The sequence below is a fragment of the Mauremys reevesii genome, linkage group 26 (assembly GCF_016161935.1).
Source record: "Mauremys reevesii isolate NIE-2019 linkage group 26, ASM1616193v1, whole genome shotgun sequence".
NCBI classification, from domain to species: domain Eukaryota; kingdom Metazoa; phylum Chordata; order Testudines; family Geoemydidae; genus Mauremys; species Mauremys reevesii.
This window is the reverse complement of record NC_052648.1, coordinates 9300491-9324604: the sequence shown is the minus strand read 5'-3', so window position 1 is coordinate 9324604 and position 24114 is coordinate 9300491. Positions and strand designations below refer to the sequence as shown.

Sequence of the window (24114 nt, the reverse complement as noted above, 5' to 3'; positions counted from 1 at the left end):
TGTATTTCAGGCAGAGAGCAGTAGAGGACTGGACCATGGATAGGACATCACGTACCCTCATGCCAATTTGGCTGGCTATGCAGAGGGCATTTTTTCCAAGCCCGGCCCTTTGCATGACTTTTCCTCAATATTTTGATTCAGCATTAAACTCAGGAAGGGCCTTGGATGCCTTGGTGAGAACTGCATGGCATTTGGAAAATTGAAACAAGTGTGCAGAGAGCAGCATTCTGATTGTCCACTTGGTTTCCTGGTGGAATGTCCATGCACCCTGCCGGTCAGGATGAAGCTGGTCCCAAAAGAACTCCCTCCTTCCTGTTTAGAATGGGGTATAAAATGGTTTAGCTTCCCTCACTGTGGCTGGACGGTGGTCTTACCCACAGCAGTACGTAATACAATGCTTAGATCTAAATAAGAGTTATGATTTTAAATTCTATTGTTTTTATAATAGCCTCAATGAGAGGTGATACTTAAAAATAAACAGCTGGAGAGGCTTGTTGCTAAGTTAGCATTGGTGTTGACAATGGTCTGTAAAGTAATCTGAGCCCAAATTTTGGTCAGCTTCTGGACACTTGCCAGAAGACTAAGGGCTACACCAGGGGTGGGCAGCCTTTCAGAAGTGGTGTGCCAAGTCTTCATTTATTTACTCTGATTTAAGGTTTTACGTGCCGGTAATACATTTTAATGTTTTTAGAAGGTCTCTTTCTGTAAGTCTATAATATAGAACTAAACTATTGTTGTATGTAATGTAAATAAGGTTTTTAAAATGTTTAAGAAGCTTCATTTAAAATTAAATTAAAATGCAGAGCCCCCCGGACCGGTGGCCAGGACCCAGGCAGTGTGAGTGCCACTGAAAATCAGCTCGCGTGCCGCCTTTGGCACGCATGCCATAGGTTGCTTACCCCTGGGCTACAGTCCATATGCACAAAATTGAGACAGGTGTAGCTGTTTTAAATATGGGGCTGCAGTTATGAAACATATTTGAGCAGTGGAAATTGGCAAAAGTAATTCAGCCAGTTGCAGTTGACTTTATTCATTTGTAACTGTAATCACATTAGTTAAAATGCTCTAATTTTTTTCTCATTCTTTTATCATGGTTATGTCAGTCATAATGTACAATATCCATCTGAGGAGGATATAGATAGAGGGACTTCAGGAGTGAAATGTTGACTTACCTGCCAAGTAGAAATTTTGGTTTTTAAAAAAAATAAAGGGGGGAAAAAAAAAAGCATTGTTACCCATCATCACTTATTTGTGTTTCACAAGCTCAGAAGCTTGTCTCTCTCACCAACAGAAGTTGGTCCAATACAAGATATTAACTTCACTCACCGTGTCTCTCTGGTATCCTGGGACCAACACTGCATGTTTCACATATAGACATAAGAAATAGGATGTGGTTGTAAAATCATGTGTGATAGGATCACCTGACATTCATGGATAATCCCTGCCATCCCAGGGAAAGGCAGAAAAAACTCCAGCTAATTTGTCTTGGAGGAAGTTCTTTCCAAGCTCCTCCCCGTCCTCCCAATCAACTGAGGACCCATGTTTGAAAAGGCTTACTAGTCCTGAAAGCAGTCCTGGCAGGTAGTGTTCTGATGGGCCTTTAGCATGATTTTTATCAACCAAACCACTGGAATTACCTTTTTTAATAGTCTAAAACCTTAATCTCTGAGATTCACAGCATTCAGAAGCTACAACACACTGGTTTCTGACGTCAGCAGTTCTTGAAACAGTGGCCACCAAAAGTGAGGGTCGTGGCAAGAGAAAGCAAGACAGTAATCGTGATAACCTGACTAAGCCTAATAATCTCCAGCTCTGGCTGGTCATGACTCAAAACTAGAATACTGCTTTTCCAATGGAATGTGGCATTGTTTCTAGCCCAAGTTGGAGTAGCTGTCCTCAAATTCTCACTAGCCCCTTGGTAGAACAGTACTTTTTTGGCACCGATCTAAGACTGAACCCCTTGCCAAAGTAACTTTCAATTCCTGGCAAATTAGTATGAATATCAGAGAGACAGTGTGGGTGAGGTAATATATTTTATTGGACCAACTTCTGTTAGTGAAAGAGACAAGCTTTTGAGCTACATGAATGTTGTTATAGCTATTGAAAACACTTTTGGGTGTAATTTTCTCATTTCTTGTGTTGATATAACTTGTAGAAATATTAATGTGCATGGTGTGTATGAAGGGGAGGGCTTCCCTTTCCCTAGTGCCATCAGAACAGATCTGTGCAGAGACCATCTCCCTTCCAGGGCACTGGGTCCAATCTAGGCAACTCCTTCCCTCAGCCATGTGGGTTCAGGGAAAGGAGAAATGCCCAGGGTGGAGTCAGTCATCGAACCAAGCCATCAGAAGCAGCAACAGCAGCAGGTACCTATGGACTCTGGGACATCATCTGACCATGCCATCTACAGTTTTCATTCTGGACACACTGTCTTCTCTACTGCTTGGCTCTGTGCTCCATTCCCCTTCCCCCCCTTCTCTGAGTCACTTTGCTGAACTTGAGGAGGCCACTTAGGGATCTGGGGCAAAAATTGGTCCTGCTAGTGAAGGCAGGGGGCTGGACTCGATGACCTTTCAAGGTCCCTTCCAGTTCTAGGAGATTGGTATATCTCCAATTATTACCTTTATTACCTAACCCTCCGTGCTTTCCTCATTACTGCTCACTGCTTAGTATCCCCTTCCCTTTGGCTATTAATCACTTGCCTTTCCTCCTAATGCCACCACTGCCCCTTAATACAGGATATATGAGCAAATCGAGTAAAATAAACCAAGCGCCCCATGGAAATTACAAACAAGAAAAACAAATCATGGCACTAACGATGTTTTCTCACCATAACGTCTTTTATTCTGGTTGGATATTTGTCCCTTTCTTCCATCCCTTGTCTGTTTAGATATTATACTCTTGGGGGCAGGAATTGCCTCTTACCGTGTGTTTGCATGTGGCGCTGTGTGCCTGGCACACATTGGTGCACCAGTCCTGTTTGGAACCTCGAGCTACTATTGCAGTAGGGTTTTTTGCTGCACTTCCATAATGAAGGAGCCCCAGTTGTGACTCTATAATTAAGGTTGTAAGATGGTTTCCATTATCAATCTCATATTTATTACCATAAACTGTCTGACTTTTTCTGGTGAGTTGGAGGAGATATTTAATATATAGGAGTTTGGGAAAGCAATGTGTTTCTCAGTTTTCAAAATGTGTTCCAAAGTTTGTTTGTTAAAATAGCATCCTAAACATCTTAGTCCAGAAGTTTCAGGTTAGTTTTATTCAGTCAACTTGAATGCAGCTAAATGCATCACATTATATTTACAAAGGCTAGGGGCAAAGTTGAGTTTCTCATTACACAAAATTGAAGCTGAGAGCTCAGTCCGTCTCTGATCATTTATAAACTCTGGTGGCTAAGCAAAAATATAAAAAATAAAATGGTAAGCTTGAAGTCAATGGCTCTTGTTCAATGAACCTATAAATTCACTGCACATCTTTTAGATCTTGTAAACTCTGAAAGTCAAATTGCTAGTGGTCATTGTTCTGTTTTGGGCTAAAGAAATTCCAAGCTCCATTAATGGAATTTGTATATTCTGTGAGTCAAGAAGTCCCTGTTCAAGAAATCTACAAGCTTAATTGAAACAGGTGTAGCTTGCAGATTCAGTAAACCTATTCAGGTGTCAGTGTGCATGTAGAACTACCTATGCAGTGTATATATAGGTTATGTACAATATGCATGTGTATAGCAGGGAATGACTATTCCGTCAGTGATTTTTGGAAATATAAACAATCAACATTTTAAATGGAATAATTTTCCTGGAATTCACTGTAGCCAGTCTTATTCCTAATGCAAACTCTGAACTCTTTAAATTTTAAAGCTGCTAAAACATGTACTAATGAACTGATATCTATTTTAAGAGCATGTATAAAAGTGAGGGAGAGATCACTCCCACAATCTGGAATGACATGAAGTGGAAATCTCAAAATAGACAAGTAAGAGTTGGGTCAGATTGTTCTAAAAGTAAAGATTCCTCTTCTTCCAGACTTAATATTACATTCTTCTCTATGGGTGAGGTGTTCCAGTGACTCTCTAGACCAGTGGCTACCAAAATATGGGGCATGTGAAGGGTACTTGGATAGGCCTCTCATTTGTTCTTGAGACTGAGCTTTTATATAAGGAAAAAATTTTTCTAGCGGTTATGGTTGAACAGAAAATATTCAAAACCTGACAACAAGTGTAACATACAGTGGTGTCTGCCTGAATTTGGAAAGAGCCTGAAACAACAGTTTTGAGGTATGAATTTCCCTATTTAAACTGGTGGGTACTAAATCAGATTACAATAATAATTCAGATGTTGACACTTAACTATTTCACGGCTCCTCACGGTATGTGAGAGAGAGAGTATATTTATTAAGGTCTATGCCAGCATTTTCTGAAGTTGTGGGAGAGCATGGCATGAAGGACTAGCTGGGAGGCAGGGGAATGGAAGATGTTAAAAGACACATCTTCTACAACATGTAGCAGAGTTGCAGGGGACAATGTGTGAGATTGGCTTCATTTTTCCTTAGTGAAAGTTCAGCTTTCACAAGTTTAGGAAACTTCAAAACCATGATCTTTCTATGAATTGGGGATGCTTTATTCCAGATACACAAACATAGATAGTTAGAAACACACACAATTCCACCCTGGATGGAGTGGGGAAAGGCTACTTTAGGTGGTAAGGGAGTAGATCTCAGATGCAGCAGGTGACAGATACTGAGGAATATTGCAGGAGGAAATTAGTCTAATCAGTTGTTCTACAAAGACAAATATTTCACTGAGCTGTTAACTTCAGCCCAACTTTAAATTGTCCATGCTCACAATAATATGGCAGGTAGAACCTCGTCCAGTAGTCATAAACCCACTCCTAAAACAATCTCCTTGTCTGAGAAGAGGCCATGTAATTGGAAAATAGCTTTGCCATAGTCACCCTTTAGTCAGTAGTTTGGTATTTTTGTGTGCCCAAAACTATTGACTGAATAGGTATTGGCTGAAACTAGCTTATATGATCCCATGTCATAAAACAGAGACCCCTTAACCTAGGGTAATTTGAAACTGTAAATGCAAGGCAAAAAGACCTTGTCATTCAGGACAAGAGCTTCCCGCTGAGTGAAGCATTTTAAGCATATTTCTTTGATATTCTGCAAGGAGTAGAGTAAAGTGTAGCAAAGTGGTGTGCAGAGTGTGGCTGCCTGCCGTAGTAAAGTGGGGTGGACCAGGGAGAGCGTGTAACACCTGTGCCGTGCACTCTTCACTGGTTGCCAGTCGCCTGGATACATTCAAGATGTTGGTTTTACCATCTATACATTTCTAAATCACTTGTAGCCCATGTACCTCAAACAGGTTTTCCCTGTGACTCAGCACAGCTAGGGTTGCTGGAAAGTCTGGTTGAAAGGGTCCTGTACAGTGCCCAGTCAGGTTGCCTGGGTTGGGGAGGGATGTGAGGAGGCTCAAGTGACCAGGGAGAAGGAAGAGGAGTGAGTGGGGTGGGGCCTCAAGGGAAGAGGAGGAGCAGGGGGAGGTTCCAGTGCTCCTGCTATAGTGTCCGGTTTTCAGAAATTAGAAAGTTGGCAGCCCTAAGCACACCTCTTTGTTCACCTGGAATGCTTCCGTTAACTGTCCCAGGGAGGCTCAAGGAAGCAGGGGGCAGTGTGAGTAGTGTGGGATTTTTTGCTTTGTTTTTTGTTGTCTCCTTATTCTTGGGGAAATGTTTGTAATCTAAGCTGTGCAAAGTGTGCCCAGCTACTGGAGTGCTGGGTGCCTCCCAAGTGTTTGAAATAAATGGATGCTAATGAATGACCCTTCCCCTAAGTAGTTAGTTGTTTATGAGGCCAAGAAGGTGCAGTGCAGAGGAAGAACACCTGTTAGTTGGTCAGATACCAGAGTTATCAGGGTGGCTCCCAGTTCAAAAGCAGCACCTTGGGGAGAGTAGCAGCACCACCTGTTCCCAGCAATCCTGAAGGAGCTCTGCTGTAGTTCTTTGGTTTCTGCTTAATAGGTTTAATCCTCATCGGCAAATACCGGTAAGTGTCTCGTGAACTTTCTGACCCTTGCTGCTATATGCCAATGTATCAAATATACCCAGTGTTAAAATGTTTACTTTGCCATGGAATAAGTTGTAACTGCAGAAAGATTGTATTTAACACTTGTATTTCCCTGGTTTTGGTATGAGATACATGCATCTCTGGTGCGCTAGATAGTAAACCTACAACAGAAAAATATATAGAGAAAATACCTTTATTGCCTTCTTTTGCTAATGTTAAAAGCTGACATGCATGTTGCCAAGTCCACAGCACGCTCCTGTATAGATTAATGTTTCCTGGTATATACAATATATTAACCAAAAGACAAGCCGGACTTTCAGACTCAGTATTCCATTGCATGAAATAACCACCATTGGTTTTCTAGGAGTATGCACAAATTAAAATGCTGTTACCTGGGAGAACTACCAAGAAATAACACTGCATTCTGTTACACAGAGGAACTTGAAGTAAATCTAGACCCCAAAGGACTCTCTCTTACAATAATCCTTACAACAAATCATTTTAATTATCTCTTTACTTTCTGCTGTTTTGGACTAGCATGCTTGATTTAGCCGTGACTGCCACCTTGTGGTCGCTGGTACTAAATAATGTGAGTGCTCTGCAACTATCTGATGCTACATGAAACACTGTAAAAAGATTTTAATACTTAATTTCCATATGTTACTAATAGCACCTATTAAGCCTCCTATTTACTTGTCACAATTTTATACTGTTTGCTGCTTGTGTTTCTGCTTGGAGGAGTGTCCCTGAAGTTGATTTCACCTGTTTGGTCAGTTTCATTTTCAGGTTCTCTGTTGGAGGTGGCAAACAATTCAAGGGAATATTTGCAAGGGAGTATTTAGTTGTTTTCCTTGGCATTTTTTAAAGATGAAAACATTTTTATTGATCTTGGCTTTTGTTACAATTTCTGTAAAAATTTAAACTAGAGGCATATCACAATTGTCTTGTAAAGCAGTCACTGCTAGGAATGCTTAGTTTAAAGATGTACTGTCAGTTTAAAATATATAGTTCTAAATAGAAATATTCTTAGTTTAAAGATCAATTTAGGGTATAAGGATTAAAGTAATTTTAAACATTTAACTTATTTTTCATGATTTATGCTAGTTGTTTACTTTTTGCACTTCATCTTTCACAGTGAAAATAGACTTTGTAGCTAATTTCACTTCCAGGTTGTCACGTACTATTTCATGCCTTTTGAGATGGTTTGAGACTCATTAGCGCGGGTGGTGTGCATTGGAAGCTTGTGCTGCTGCTGTTTCAGCTGTCCTGGGGCTACATAATCCCAAAATCAATCAGCCCAGAATAGAGTGACCAGAGAGCAAGTGTGAAAAATCTAGGACCCTTTTTTTTTTTTTTTAAGGAGTGTGGGGTATATAGTTGCCTATATAAAACAAAGCCCCTAATATTGGGACTTCTGGTCACCCTAGCTAGTCCAGAACCTTTCACTAATATTAATTGAAATTACATCTTTTTATGTTTTTAAAAAAATTAGTGAGCAGTGCTGTAGATAAAGCGATGTAGAATGGAATGATGTTGTGACGTTCTTGATCACTGCTAGACCATGTTGCATTCTTTTCTGTGGATTGAAAGGTTAAGATTTTTTTTCTCTTTTTTTTTTTCTTTTCTTTTTTTTCTTTTTACCTTCTATGGGGGGTGAAGTCTGTCCACTCCAGTCCTTCCAACTCCAGTTCCAGCTCAGACTCCAGTTCTGACTCGGATTTTGAACCATCTCAGAAACACAGTCAAGGTGTGTTGCAAGAAGTGATATTCTTCAAAAACCTTCTCACTTGATTTCTATGAAGTGTTTTTTACCATATGTTACAGTCCAGGAATTCCCAAGGGGGATATAATAGAGGCTAAGGGGGGGGATATGGTAGAGGTTTATAAAATCATGAATGATGTGGAGAAAGTGAATAGGGAAGTGTTATTTACCCCTTCATGTAACGCACGAACCAGAGGTCATCCAATGAAATTAATAGGCGGCGGGTTTAAAACAGAAGGAAATACTTCTTCACACAATGCACAGTCAACCTGTGGAACTTGTTGCCAGGGATGTTGTGAAAGCAAAAAGTATAACTGAATTAAAAAAGAATTAGATAAATTAATTAAATAAGTTAGATAAGTTCATGGAGGATAAATCCATCAGTGGCTGTTAGCCAAGATGGTCAGGGATGAAGCCCCATGCTCTGGATGTCCTTAAGCCTTTGATTGCCGGATGCTGGGACTGGATGATGATTGCCCTATTCTGTCATTCCCTTTGAAACATCTGGCATTAGCCACTGCTGGAAGACAGGATACAGGGCTCGATGGACCAGTGGTTTGACCCTGCATGGACATTGTTATCCTTTTTACACCACCATTCAACAGGCAGAAATTAAACCTGCTTCCTAAAGACTATATAAGGCCAAAGATGTAGCTTGGTTTTGCTAAATGGAATTCATGCATGTTGAATTTACTATGTGATTTTATGCAAGGGAAGTAGTAGTACCTTATGTAAACAAATATTTGTTGCTTTGGTAGTTAATCTGTGGGCACTAAATATCTCTGGAACTGGCTTTTTCCTGCACAATATGTTGGCTTCTGCTTTTATTTAATCTTTTAAGAGTTTTGTGATCTGTTCAGTTTGAGGTTTTAGTTTGTAAATTTGTTCAGTGCTGACTAAAATCTCGTGGCATCACCAGGCATATGACTTTATCCCACAAACTCAGTTTGTCCCAATTAATAGAAATTAGAGATGGTAAAGACCTATTAATTATATCAAGTTCATCTCCTTGCCAAAGCAGGTGTGTTCCCCTTATTATATTTCCAGTGCTTTGTTCTGTCCAGCTTTAATTACTCAAAGAGATGGAGCATCCACCACTACTTTCAGCAGTCATAACAAGCACTGTGGTGCTGCAGATGCCACTTCTTGGGTGACACTTAAAACTTGCCTGGCGCGCACACTGTGAAAAGTGTCTGTTTTTATTTTAACACAAGCAGGGGAGTAGGGAAAACCCTTTAACTTTTAAGAACTTTTTTTTAATGTCCTTTTTCCAGTGAATTATGTTAGAAAACTGAATTTCAAACACTTCTTCAGTCTTGAGAAACACAAGCTGTGACATATCCTTGGATAGAACTTAAACATCTGTGACACCTGTCTAATAAATCGTGACTCTTCTGGGTTACCTTAGGGATAAACTAAGCCAAGTTTAGTTCGTAGCAGTCAAATAGGATTCTGTAGCAAGCATGCTGAAGACATTTTGCATCTGTGTTAAACTGCTTTCCTCCCTTACCTCTAATCTCAGGCCCACTGCGCTCCATGGTAGAGGATCTACAGTCGGAGGAATCGGACGATGATGACACCTCTTCTGAGGAAGAGGCAGCAGTCAAAGCTAACCCAGTCAGCCGGGATTCCAGGTGATAAGGGGATGAAAGATGCCTAGTCACCTCTTCGTTTTGCTTATGTTTATATGTCTATGTAACTTCTGTGACTATAATTTTGTAAGAGAAAGGAAACGAGGGCACTGCCATGAGTGCTGGGTGGGGGTGTTGAAAGGAACAAATTCATGGAGGTTTAAAGAAAAGGGCCTTGAGCAGTATTATGTGTTGCTAGACTCAAGGTCAACAAAGTGACTAAGGGGACTTGATATGGTAGAAAGCCCCTTAGACTTGAAAAGGAAGAAGTCATTAGAGTCTTGTGGGAGCCATTTCACTGGAATACGGAGGACAGAAGTTGAGCTGGAAGAATTAGAGGAGAGAGAGACGAAGGGGAGGAGGTCAAGGTGCTTGGAAATAAAGACATGGGCGACAAGGCAATGAGACATAGAGGTTGACTGAAGACTTCTGCAGAATCTAGGCTTTTTTAAGGGAAACCTTTAAACCTTCCGCCAGTGCAGTGTTGTCCTACTGAGGCTGCAGGCAGCCTGTGTCGTTCTTACTTGCTTTGCATTGCAGTAGCACGTAGGAGCTCCAGTCATGGACAATGGCCCTTCAGTGCCAGGCATTGTACAAACAACAAAATAAACTCCCCTCTCTCACCTTTCCCTTTAATCTCACTGCAGTGTTGATACTAAGGCCTAATATTTGTGGTGGTGGTGTAGCCGTGTTGGTCCCAGGATATTAGAGACACAAGGTTGATGAGGTTATATCTTTTATGGGATCAACTTCTGTGGGTGAAAGAGACAAGATTTCGAGCCACACAGAGCTCTTCTTCAGGTTCCAAAGCCTAATGATATTTTAAATGTCAGCACTGACTATTTAATTGCTGATGGTTTAATGGAGGGGATGCTGTAGAGGTAGTGTGAAGCCTGTGGGCATTGGGGGTGGCATTGGGAACTTGGAGATGCTGCAGAGAAGAAAATGCAGAAGGGATGGGGTGGGGGGATACAGAAAAAAGAAGAGATGGAGTAGAAATAGTAAGGATCCCAAAGGGAAGCGTAGCTTTCCATGGAGTGATGCTGGAAATGACTATGGTAATGAACAGATGATTATTAGTAGTAGCAGCAGTAGAAAATATTTATTTTATGGTAACACACAATCAGGATTGAGGTCCCATTGCGCTGGATGTTGTAGAAACACAGAAAAGAGACCGTCTGTGGCCTATGTGGGACTTACACCCTAAATATACCAGATGATAAACTATCATTAACGAAGGGAGAGCATAAAGGCTTTAGAAGCACAAGCCCAGTTGACTTACAATGGGATTTGTGCTCCTAACTTCTTTATTGGCTTTGAAAATCTTTTCCTAAACTTTATTATTTAACAGCATATTCTAGGCTGTGACCATGGCAGGGGCTCTGCTGTGGACTGGAAGCAGTAATTCATCCTACACTCAAACCATGACTTGGGAACCATAATTGAATATGAAATTCATCTCTTTCCACTGAATGAGTTTGATCTGGAAAGACTAGAGAAACGGCGAGGCTGGCTGGCTGGCTGTGTAATCTCCTTACCTCAGGTTACCAAGACACAGCCCAGAAGTGATTCTAATTCCTACTGCTGATGCTCGCTGATTAGACTGTGCTCCTGCAGGACCTGGCCAAAAGCAGTTTCCTGCTTTAGTCAATGGAAATAGTTGGGTTTTGTCTGTATCCCCTCAGGATATGCTGCTGTAGCCAAGAGCTGGAATCTCATGTTAGACACATGAAATCAAGCATTTAGCCCAGTGGTTCTCAAACTTTTTTACTGGTGACCCCTTTCACATAGCAAGCCTCTGAGTGCAACCCCCTCCTCCCCCCACGTATAAATTAAACACTTTTAAATATATTTAACGCCATTATAAATGCCGGAGGCAAAGCGGGGTTTGGGGTGGAGGCTGACAGCTTGTGACCCCCCATGTAATAACCTATGTAATAACCTCATGACCTCCTGAAGGGTCCTGACTCCCAGTTTGAGAACCCCTGATTTAGCCCAAGCTACAAAAATATACTTCTTTGATTAACTTCTGTCTATATCATAGTGACCAAAAAGGAGTGTGGAGGTTTCTAAGGGTCTGTCATTTATGGTCAACCTGTATTTAAATACAGTTGAAATTGTGGTGCTTTTGCATGTTTATACACTGAGATGAGCCTTCAGTGAAAATTTCATGATTTTCCTCCCTATTCATTGTAAATGTTTAGTGCTACTTGTGTACAGGACCAACAGCTCTGCAAAATGTTGAGCTTCTGTATGGGAACAAGTGCAGTAGCATGTCATCATTTGGAATTTATTATTCATTCTGAATTAGATTGAAATGTGCTGTATTGGAACCGCACGTTGACCAGAACAGAACTGCAACCTAAACTACAAAAAGAAGATTTTTGATCCATGTATTTCTCTTATAGCTAAATAGCAGTTTCCTACTAACTGGTGATGTTAATTCTATGCTACTTGCTTCTCAGATTGAGTCTTAGCGACAGTGACAGTGACAACAGCGCGGACTCCTGCCTGCCGAGTCGAGACCCCCCTCCCAGTCAGAAACTACCGCCAACTAATAATAAGGTACTTGCAACGTGGGTATCGACACGATGCTCCTTTATTGGCTTTGGCTTGGATCTGCATCTCCTAAATAGGCAAGACTGAACACTCTGGGAGCTTTGCCTGTGGAAAGAACTGCAGGATTAGGCCCTTGAAGGGCTCATGTTAATTGCGGGAGGAGGGACACTATCAAACTTGACATCTAGTCAATTTCAGAGTTCAGAATTCCAGGTGCTATACCTGCTTGTGAGACTCCCTGCAAATTTCCCTGGTTTGACATTCACATTTTTTGACTTCTTAATTTTGTGTTCTCCCCAATGCAAACTGGCTACATACAAAGTAAGCAAACTGGAAAATAGGAATAACTTTTACTCTAGTATCTTTCAGTTACGGTAATCTGAAGTTAATTGTAACAGTAGTTGATGTATTTTGAGTCTGAAGTGATTTGTTGTACAGTCTCTCTTTAACACAGTGAAATATGGCTCCTTGGAACTCAGTGATGCCAAGGGAACTGTGTGGTGATGGAGAGTAAATTAGGTACAACCATTAATGTGAGTTGCCAACCAGAGATGTCAGAATTTTGGGTTGCATCCTATCTCATTGCAGCAATTATAAGACCATAGCATATTGCATGCAGTTCTTAGCATCTTGTCAGCAAAAGGGCAACAAATTGGATGGAATTCAGAAAAGAACAGATTAATTTTTATATTGTAAGCAAATCTCTCTGTCCCCTCATTAGATAATTGTTTAATATTCCCCTCAGGAAACAAAGGGTAGGAATAAATGGTCAGTTTTCAGAATGGAGAGAGGGAAATAGCGGTGTCCCCCAAGGGTCTGTACTGGGCCCAGTCCTATTTAACATATACCTAAATGGTCTGGAAAAAGGGGTGAACAGCAAGGTGGCAAAATTTGCAGATGATACATAACTACTCATGATAGTTAAGTCCCAGGCAGACTGCGAAGAGCTACAAAAGGATCTCTCAAAACTGGCTGACTGGGAAACAAAATGGCAGATGAAATTCAATGTTGATAAATGCAAAGTGATGCACATTGGAAAACATAATCCCAACTATATATATAAAATGATGGGGTCTAAATTAGCTGTTACTACTCAAGAAAGAGATCTTGGAGTCATTGTGGAGAGTTCTCTGAGAACATCCACTCAATATGCTGCGGCAGTCAAAAAAGCTAACAATGTTGGGAATCATTAAGAAAGGGATAGATAATAAGACCGAAAATATCATATTGTCTCCCTGTGAATACTGTGTGTAGATGTGGTCGTCCCATCTCAAAAAAGATATATTGGAATTGGAAATGGTTCAGAAAAGGGCAACAAAAATGATAGGAGTATGGAACAGCTTCCATATGAGGAGTGGGTAATAAGACTGGGACTTTTCAGCTTGGAAGAGATGATGGAGGAATATGATAGAGGTCTAGCAAATCATGACTAGTGTGGAGAAAGTATATAAGGAAGTGTTATTTACTCCCCATAGCTCAAGAAGTAGGGGCCACTAAATGAAATTAATAGGCAGCAGGTTTAAAACAACCAAAAAGGAAGTATTTCTTCACACAGTGTACAGATAACCTGTGGAACTCTTTGCCAGAGGATGTTGTGAAGGCCAAGACTATAACAGGTTCAGAAAAGAACTAGATAAGTTCATGGAGGATAGGTCCATCAGTGGCGATTAGCCAGGATGGGCAGGGATGGTGTCCCTAGCCTCTGTTTGCTGAAGCAGGGATTGGGCGACAGGGGATGGATCACTTGATGTTCACCTGTTCTGTTCATTCCCTCTGGGGCACCTGGCATTGGCCACTGTTGGAAGATGGGATACTGGGCTAGATGGTCCTTTCATCTGACCCAGTATGGCTGTTCCTATGTTCTTAAACACAGCTTAGATGATGACTAAAGAGTGCTTACAATTAGCTGCAGGGCAAAAACACCAAGATGGAAAAGAATTTTTTGGGAGGCCCATTAGAAATAATGTTAAACTAGTAAGTGGAAAATGCATTCTAAACATCAGAAGCAGTTTTCTAAGCGAGATCTCTTGAATTGTGGATTAAGAGATGGAAGCCCAATTGCAAGCCAATGAAAAATGGGAAAATGCTAGACATACCCTGTAGGGAACAATTCAGTGCTACTCCTAGAGAATGGCCTAATGACCTACCAGGCTATGATGGCCATGGTTTCCTGACAGGCTTCTCCGTAGCTTGTTGGCAGTGTGAATCAGTTTGCCTCTGCTTGCAGTTGCCTGGGGCGCCATTCGTAAAGGACTTTTTAATTGTAAACTTTTTTTCGTATTATACAGTTCACTTCTTTATCCAGCACTGTGAAAAATCAGAGCTGTCACTCTAAGTTGCAGAGCTACTGAGGTTGTGATCATTGCCTTTGCCCAAGTCGATCAAGGCAGCAAGTGTTTCAAGTCTTTTATCAATATTTAGTGATGGAGAAACTTCCCCCTCTCTGCCCTCAATCCTTGGTGCTGTGGATTCCACAGCTCATCTACTTCACTGCCCAGGTCAGCCAGAGGATTTCCTTCCATTGGATGCTATGCAGCCAAACCATCACAGTTCTGCCCTGCCTGAATTATTTTTGGTCACAACCCACTATTTGTTTTCCCTTCAGGCCTCTGGAAGAAAGAGTCCAGAATCTTGCAACAAGCCAGAAAAGATCCTGAAGAAGGGAACATATGACAAGGTACTTTTGCTTAGGGTAGGCATAGCATAGCATTGTGGGATACAGGAGGACATTTCTCCATGAAAACGAGCTCAGGAGGAGTACTTGCCCTCCACACTGAAACAATGTTGGCCCATTAAAGGCTTGCACCCTGAAATACTGATGCTGGAAGTACCGGCTCAAAATGAGGTGATAGAAATGTTATAGGTGTTTAAGAAATGAACCCCACATCCTTTCCACGTGTTGCCTTTTACAATAGTTCTCTCTTACTTTGGTCTTTGTCGTTCCCTTTGGCCACGGTGACAAGGCAGTTTATAGCTGTGTTTGATCTTTCCCAGAATGTTAGAATGGCAGTTCGATGATTGTTTCATGCTCTGCTTGCTCAGAGCCTTGCACTCCTGAGAACTTTATTTATCTCAGTGAATGTCCCTTCTTTCTCCCCTCTGGGGCAACTTTATCAAGTTTTTTGAACCACACACACTATTTAGCTTACTGAGAGGCTAAACAGTCAACAGTGATTGCCTCATTTCTTCACTGTTCTGAAAGGTCTCAGTGGGAGAACTCTTCCTATGTAGAAATCCTTCCAATGGCCATTTAATACCTTCATTTCTGAGCCACACATCATATTACTAAAAGTCAAGCCGGTTTCTCTTCTGCTTTAATATTATTCAGCCAGAAGAAAGGCAATGGTTAAATATTAAAGACAATGTGTGCTTGTGATCTTGCTAGCAGAAGGGTCAGAATACACACTTTCAGTGGTCAGCGTAGAGTGTTCTGGGTGAGATGCTTGTCCCCAGGTGAAACTTCAGGTGCTGTGCTAAGGTGTATCTCATGACTCATTTCTTTGCCTTGGTAGGATTGCTTAAATGAGCTCAGTTTTGCTGGTACATGCATGAATAACTCTGGGACAGCTTTACAGGTAAAAAAATCTGTCCTCTGATTGAAAGCACTAGAACAGTGGTTCTCAACCTATTTACCATTGTGGGCCACATATGCAGCTCTCTATATGTTATGTGGGCCACATCCACACACTATACCTACTACCTTCCCCCACTCCCCCCGCCTCCCCAAAGGTTGAGTATTTGTCATATAACAGCAATACGATTCAAATTGATATGGTACCTTTCATTTCAATACCGGCAAATGTCTACCAAAGAGCATTTTAAATTAGCAAAATAAAACATTAACTGTTAAAATTAATTAATTTACTGTAAGGGTGGCCTGGCGTGGTATATTGCCACCCTCACTCCCGCGCTGCTGCTGATAGCGTGACTGCGGAGCCTGCCTGCAAAGATGGGGAGCCCTGGCTGGTGCGGCATGCCCCCCAGCCAGGGACTGTCCCCATGCACCCAGCCCCCTCACCCAGGGACTGCCCCCCAGCCAGGGAATGCCTCCACTCATCACCCTACCAGCCTGGGACTGCCCTCCCTGCCCCCACTGGGCTGGCATACATGCCTGCCCTGCAGAGACAGAGTGCCCTGTCCAAGGCAGAATGGGCCCCCAAGGGACTGTCTCCTTCTGCATCCAATCCACCACCCAGGTACTGCCCCCCAGCAGCTGCACCCAGCGCCCCCCCAGCAATCAATCTCCCCATCCAGGGACTATGCCCCAGTATCTAACCCCCTGTCCAGGGACTGCCCCCAGCCACGAGTTTCCCCCACCTAGAGTCTGTACCCCATATACTGGCTGTACCTTCACCCTGTGGCCCTAGTCCCCTGTTCCCTCGCCCTGCAGCCCCAGCGCTCGCTGGTTTACTATCTTAGCAGCACACAGCTCAGCGTGCTCTGCCCGCCTGCCTCTGCGGCCCTAATGCTGGGGAGCCTGCTCCAGCAAGGGTCACTGGACCCGCGGTCCTGTGGAATGGCGGTGGGACACTGAGCACCCTGGCCTCCTGATGATGCTGCTGGGCCTGATCCTGCACCTCCCCATTTTTCGCTCGCATGTGCTCCCCGCCAGCTCTGCAGGTGCCCCTCCCACCCTACGGATATCACGTGGGCCACAGCTGTGCGCCGATTGGGCTGCAGGTTGAGAACCACTGCACTAGTGTGCTTACAGAGATTTGCCCTCTTGGCTGGCTTCCCTGAAAGTCTGGTCTGATTCTTAAACAACTGAAGTGGGTGAGGGTATAAATGTCCCTGTTTCCCGGAGGTGGTATCAGTGAAACTTCCTGGGGAACAATGATTTAAAAAAGTTTCTTCCTCAGTTTTGGTTGGAAGCTTAATATGAACACAAACTAGTCAGCGTATTGCTAGAATCCTATCATAGGTGACACACCTACTTGGTATTGTATTTTGGGGGCACAGGTGAGCATTTAGCACCCACTGCTCATAGGGCACTGACATGGAAATTCACCAAGAGACATTCAGCCTGATGCTGGGGTGCTCTAAGTTCAGAGGTTCAGATCACTTCTCACAAGCCATTTGTTTGGAGGGAGACACTTAGTGGTGCACTATGAAACATACCTGACTGGACCCAACGCAGCTGGATTTCAGTCAGTTTAATTTCCAAGCGGATGACAGTTGATGAATTAGACTTCAGAGGAGGGGCTGGGAGGTTTTGGGGAGAAATGGGAACAAAAAAGTGACAACAGGCCCTCAAGCAGCTGCCCAAAATTTTCATTGGGGAAGTAACTGCTTTGCTTCCCCGGCAGTGCTGGAAACAGGCCAGATGCATTGTTTTATTCCTTTTTACCCGTCTCTTTCACAGGCCTACACGGACGAATTGGTGGAGCTTCACAGACGGCTAATGGCGCTGCGGGAACGCAATGTACTACAGCAGGTAGAGAGAGTGTTGGTTTTGTGTTAAATTACAGCCTAGATCCGTGTAGCGTAGGTGATCGTCTCACATCACTGCTCTAACTCAGACCCTTTGTGTTTTAAGTGGCACTTGTAATTTTCCGTTGCAGTGGGTGGTTCACCACAAGTGACTGATCCCTCTTTATTAAAGCAAAAAAAAAAATGTAGAAAGAAGCCAGATACGCATCGAGAGCTTGTATTAAAAAAGGGTTGAAATGTAGGCGTGGGAAGGGTCCCGTGTACTATCTTGTTCGAGTCATACCCAACTTGGGCTCCTTGGAGCATCCAGAAAATTAAAATGCCTCAGAGAGATTTAAAAGGAAATGGCCGCCCAGTGCCTTTTTTCAGCTTGAGCCAGCAAGACGGCAGGAGAAATGATGTTGGCTTTTTTTTGTGGCTGGGCATCCGTCCCTGCCAGGAGATAAGTTCTCTTGTGAGTGTGAGGGCAAGGGAGGGGGTTTGATTGGGCCAAACTGACCCTTCCTTCCAGTGCACTAGGTATGGCTGAATCTGAGCTCCTTGTTCCTTTCTCTTCAGATTGTCAATCTCATTGAGGAAACTGGGCATTTTAACGTTACCAACACAACCTTTGACTTTGACCTTTTCTCCTTGGATGAAACGACCGTCCGTAAGCTGCAGAGTTATTTGGAAGCAGTGGCAACATGACGCTTAGCCTTGGAAGCGGGCTGCTTTTGAAACCAGAAATCCCATCTCTTGGTACCAGGAAATAAACCCGTGGAACTAGGCCTTTTTACTCTCTCAATTCACCCGAAGCACTGCCTTAGAGAACAGCCATGCTCTGTGAATGCACAGCCTGCTGCACTTTTTTCAAACAAGCACCCATATTGCTGAGTCTGTCCTCCCTCGCTTCGTAAATACACTTGAGCACAGGTACTGATTAGAGCAAAAGATGTGCTGCTCCCAACCACACAAGAGTGTGACCTTTTTTGGTTTTACTTCAAGAAATTGTGTCATTAAGAATACGTTTTCAGGTGTCTCTGAGAGCTGAAGAAATTTGGACAATGCTTTCTTCGCTGAATCCAGGGACCAACTTGCCCACAAAGACTCAACTGAGTTAGATTTCTCCCAGCTCGGGGAAGAATTGTTTGTGCTGTGTAAGCAAGATTGGCTTTTACAAAGCTAGCCACGTGACTTGCAACAGAGAATGCTTCCCAATGGGTCCTGTTGGTCTGTTGCAGAGGAAGTGGATAGTTGTCGCTTTTGATCATCTGCAAGTTCTAGAGCGGTTTGGTACAACGTATTGTCTGTAATCTGATCCCTGGAAGGCATCGTTTCATATGCAGAGTGCAGGGCCTTATTCTGTGTTTCAGCTTCTCAGAGAGACTGAGTTTGTGCTCTTTGAAGAGGCGTCCAGAATCTGCTGTCTCCCACTGGGGTTTTGAGACTTCTTGTTGATCCAAGCCCCTAAACAAAGTCTCACTCCTTTCAGTCTGCTTTAACTGTAATAGGACTACAAAACTGTAAGCTGTATATTTTATATATATATATATATATTATATATATGTATGTACTGTATGTATAAGAAGGGCCTAGTTGGGTCTTAAGATTTTAAAGGTGTGTTTTTTCTGTTATGTTTTTTTTAACGATAATGGCAGGGGATGGGGGGTGGTTAATAAGATTTGACTTGTTTGTTTGTTAAAATGCCTCTTGTGAACAATTTTTAGTGTATGAAAGCTGAACAGCAATCTTCAAAGCGTTTTGTGCTCTGGAAGGGACTTACCTGTCTCACTTTCATTCTTCAGTGTTTGAATAACTTTGCCAAAAGATGTCATTGGTTCTTGTTCTATGTTCTCAAGGATGAATTTTTCCTATAGTGGCCCCTATAGTAGTGGCTATACTCTGGGAAAACCTAAACAAGGGAGTATTTTATCTTGGGACACCTTTAGAAAACTAAAAGATCTTGGACCAAGTGAAGTCAGGTTTTTCTCTCACCTGTTCAAAAGATGGCAGGAAATGGCAAACACTAATCCTAGTTAAACTAGCATTGACTTCCAAATGAAGGTGGGGGAAATACCTGTCATGTCTTCAGAAATATATTAAACCCTTATTTCCTAAAGTCAGTATTTTTAAAGAAATAATTTTCACTTTTCCAATCAAGTTTTAAGCTTTTGCCAGCTGTAAATGGGCTGCTGGCAGAGAGCTTTGGGGAAAGCAACAGTTCAGAATAACTCAACACAAACAAACCAACCTCTTTAAAAGATCCACGTGGGAGCTGGATGAGGTATAAAAGATCGTTCTAAGGCTTCCCCCATGTGCTGTCCCACTTTCCAATATGAAATTGTAGTCCCTTGTTTTGGATGTTCCCTTTCTTTATCATGGAAATGTTGCAACTAATAGATTTAAGTGGCAATATAATGATAAGCTTGTTTGAGTTGGGTCATGTTGACCCGATTCCTGTTAATTTTGTCTATCTGTACCATCTGTCACATGTCTTTATAGAAACGTCAAGCTCATGCTAGGTCTAGCCCCTGTCACACTGACGGTGATCTTATCTGTTTTGTTTGTTTTTCCTGATGGATATTTCCACGCCTGGATAGAAACCGTGTACAAGAATGTGCTATGGCAAGGTTAAGAGGATTACCAGGAAAGGATGAGACTACAGTACTATCTCAAGCTCTGCAACTGGATATGGCTAAGTGAAGGAGTCGCACCAGAGACTTAGCTTTTTAATGTTCTGCAGATCCCTTGGGCTGTTCAGGGCTTAGTGAGTACATTTAAACTATAAGAGTAGTCAGTGCTTGTTGAGACTATTTTTGATGGAGGGAGTGAATTCTGTAATGTTGCATTATGTCCAAGCCCACTCCCAAAACTTTTTGGGTGTATGGAGAATGGCTCCAGGTATTCAAAGCCCCAAAATAACCTCGCTCCAGAGACTCTAGCCAAGGGATGTGCGATGAGTGAGGCCTTCCCCTCTATGAAACAGTAACAGCAACAGTGTTAACTGAACTGTTTGTGTGGAAAGTCCCTAAGACTTTCACCTCCTCTCTTCTCCCTAGATCAACTTCCTTCCCTGCTCCCAAATCCCATTTCTAAATCAACTTCACCCCTAGCGCCCATACTTACTGTATTGGTCTTGGGACTCCGTAGCTTCCAGATCTATAGCACAAAGGACTAGAGAGAGGCACGCAGACACTTCCCATCGTATTAAAAACAGAACCTTCATTGTGATGCTCCCCAGCTGGGCCAAGGAGCAAGAGTCTTGAGGCTGTCCCTGAACATAGCTGTGCCATGTGGTAGTGCCTAGGGCTCTACCTTGGCCACTGTGCCGTCTGTCCTGGATTTTTACTTTACTTGTGAAATTTAACAAGTATTACTATTTCATGGGAATCTTTTTTTTATAAAAGGTATTTTACATATGAATTTTTTAGACTGTTTATAATAATCTGGGAAACCTGAAATGGAAATGTTCCCCCAACGATAGTGTTCTCCTTTGTGTGCGCCTGCTGGTTGGTTATTAACAGTACTTTGTTTCTCACAAGTACTTTGCCGGTATTTTACCAAATCATTAGTTTTTTTGGGGTGGTGGTGGTGGTAGGATTGGGGACCACATGAGGAATGACTCTGCAAACAAGGAAAAATTGCTTAAATCGTGGACCTCCCAACCTTTGTGTTCCCTCTTAGTTACGTATAAGAAAAGTTCCACTTGTAGATTCTCTAGTAGGCTGACTGGTATTCTGAACATGCCATGTACAAGTATTTGTGGATAAAGTGTTTGTTCTTGTGTCACTCTTGAGAGCATGGATGGATAATTGTAAAATAGAAAGGAGATTTTGATACTGCTACTGATAGTACCACTACAAATCTGTACGACGATGCATAGTAACGTGCATTGTTTTAAAAAACAAATGCAATTGTCTGACTGTTTTAGCCATAATGGTTTTTCCAAGGAAAATGGACAAAACTCTAGTTTACTCTAAATGTCCTTCAGCTCGGTATTAAGGGTGTGTACAAGTAATGATTAACCTGAAGGCTTTCAGAGTAATGTGGATGTGAGATCAGGGCATAGCTTTCCCTTTGTCCTTGGTCTATGTATAAAAGGGGTCAAGAACACTGTCCAGTTGTCTTGGTCTGATCTGTATTAAGCCTTGAGGCTTTCATTACTGGCATTTACTGGAGACACGGACAAAAGGTTGTGACCAGATCACAGAATGCCAGTTAGGAAGAATATTGGACACAATAGTCATGTAAAATGGGCTTCGATGTAGTCAGCCTGAATATATGGAAGTGCAATGATTTAGCCACAAGTTCTTATCCTGCTCTCCATGGTGGGAGCATCAGAACTAGTAAGGAGCTAGGATGCAACAATCTAGGACCAGTTCTTGTCAGAGATCTTTAACTTATTTTGATGGTAAAACATTTAAACTTCCCCTTATGGAGCTTGCCCCATCATATTCTCTGCATGCAGAGACCTGTGTCATTATTGGTTCAGTAAATTTCAAATGTAATGTTGTCCAATGGCCACTAATGGCTTTACATGCACTATAGCACAGTTGATATACTCAAAAGAAGCTTCCTTTATCATTTCAGGTGCCTGGCACTTGCTAGTTGACATTTTGAAGTGTCAAAACTAGACACAACCATTGTGCACCTTGTAATGGTTATTACTTTTAAAGATAAATTGAAATCAGATGGGTATTGCTTTCATGAGGCATGAAATAGCCATCAAGAACTAAAGAGATGAGTTTGCACTCCGAAAAGTGTGTAAGTACTTCAGCTTCTAGATTTTTAATTGTATTCTCCCTGAAACCCAAGGTATTAAATACCTTGTCATTTGAAGATATGAAAGGTTGTGCTGGGAAATGAGTTCTTCACTCAACTAAAGAAATTCATCTGGCCCCCAGGATTAAAAGAGAGAAGAAGAATGTTTGTAATAAGTTACAGGATTGTTTCTGTCCTGAATTTTAAACTTTTTGTTAAATTTGTGGAATTATGGAGGAGTTTTCTAGAAAAACGTGAAATAAAGTAAGATGGAAAAGTAAAAACGAAGGGGTATTTTGTTTCTCTGAACTTCATTCCTCCAACTTGGAAAGGAGATGCTCTGTTAGAGAACGACCTCTACTTTGTAAATCTACTTTGGAAAATATTTCCCCCTAGAGAAATAATATGGAAACAGTGGCCTTAGCTTAAACTTGAAATAATCAACTTAATGTGACTCCTGCAACTCTGCTCTTACAGTAGTATCAATAATTCTTGGAACAAATATTAACTATAATGGAGCAAATGACAAGTCTCTAGAAAACACAGAATGGTAACTGCTTGACAAATGGAAAAGGGCACAAGTGCTAAATGTTATCACACTTCTGAGTTACTGTTCACCATTCTATTATAACTAATCTTCACCCGTGTGGTTGGTGTGTGTGTAGTGCATTCTGATCTGACCTGTATTGGCCATAAAGGAGCAACTTGTATAGCAATAATTGTCAGTGAGCACTCTACTGTCCAGGCAGCTTCTGCTTTTTAAAAATGCTTTCTGCTTATTTTTATGAGAAATGCAGGTCTTATCTGCTCTGGAAGAGGCTTTGGGACACAGGAACTTGTGATTATGATACTAGGTACCCAGGAAGGGAAATGTGAGTGAGAGGGAAGAGAGTTTAAAAGAATTCAAGTTGTAACATTCAAAAATTTCACCCGCCCCCCCATCACTGCAATAAGACTACCCTCGGACTTAAGAATTTATGCTCACGTGACCCCTAAAGAGGGAAGAATTATCCCAGTTTCACAGTTGTCCAAGGTCAGAGTCTGTCAAAGCTTGTAATCAAACCAGGCCTCCTGAGTTCCCAGGTCAGCATCTTAACCTCAGGACTGTGCCATCTTTGTTAGAGGCTCCATCTTCCCTCCTCCTCCTCCTCCCAGTGCCTTTCAGCAAAACCAGTGAAGTCCAAACTTGATATTTAAGTTGGCAAAACAAGCGGGAAAACTCCCCCAGCCTTTGGCTGCCTTTATACAACACAAAATGAGATGGAATAAAACCCAATTGTTTTTCCTTTCCAGGTCACCATTTAAAGATCTCACTACAGGCTTACCTTGGAAGTTAAAGTATTTGCATGGATTTGAAACTGTATGTTGGCAGGTACAGTAGTAGAATTTTATGGTGAACATTTAGTGCTATTTATTCTACTGTAAAATCTCTTGTAATCAGTCACACTAGGACCATTATTTTCTATGGGGTTAGAATGTTTTCTAATGTGTAAGGATACTGTTTCTGGCTGGAATTAAGAGTAGTGTTACTAAAATTCCCCTAACAGGTGTTCAATATTGTATTAAGGTTTATAAACCTTAGAATGCACTGCTGGATTAAGCACTGCACACCTGTGTTTATCCCTGCTTCTGCCACATGATACTAACTTTGTCCTCTTTGTTCCTGGGCAGTGAACACACCCCAATAGCAATGCATAATAAAATGAATAATTGCAGGAGGCAACCTGCCCTGTGACTTGTCCATCAGATTTAACAGCACTGGTAGCAGGTTGGTTACAGGGTGGCTGGCTCATGCTCTCAAACACAATTCTCCATGATGGCAGGACACTGCCTGTCTCTATTCCAGTGGTTCTCAACTTGCAGCCCAATCAGTGCACAGATGTGGCCTGTGACACATCCTCAGGGCCATGCAGGTAGCATATATAC

At 42.1% G+C, this 24114-nt stretch overlaps 1 protein-coding gene across 10 annotated transcripts in view; it reads left to right on the top strand.

Moving 5' to 3' along the window:
• Positions 1 to 23795, top strand: part of MLLT1 (MLLT1 super elongation complex subunit) — a 60596-nt gene extending 36801 nt beyond the window's left edge. For 3 of the 10 annotated variants that reach the window (XM_039515801.1, XM_039515811.1, XM_039515810.1), the window contains exons 7-14: positions 7717 to 7813; positions 9351 to 9462; positions 11925 to 12024; positions 14624 to 14695; positions 15531 to 15593; positions 17381 to 17452; positions 18007 to 18950; positions 20028 to 22475. In XM_039515801.1, the coding sequence (XP_039371735.1) occupies positions 7717 to 7813; positions 9351 to 9462; positions 11925 to 12024; positions 14624 to 14695; positions 15531 to 15593; positions 17381 to 17452; positions 18007 to 18135 (645 nt within the window). In that variant the 3' untranslated portion in view covers positions 18136 to 18950; positions 20028 to 22475. Of the gene's footprint in view, positions 1 to 7716; positions 7814 to 9350; positions 9463 to 11924; positions 12025 to 14623; positions 14696 to 15530; positions 15594 to 17380; positions 17453 to 18006; positions 18951 to 20027; positions 22476 to 22977; positions 23168 to 23481 lie in introns of those variants that run through there. The other 7 variants (XM_039515804.1, XM_039515806.1, XM_039515805.1 and 4 more) reach the window with 7 other exon arrangements.
• The last annotated feature ends 319 nt before the right edge of the window (positions 23796 to 24114 follow it).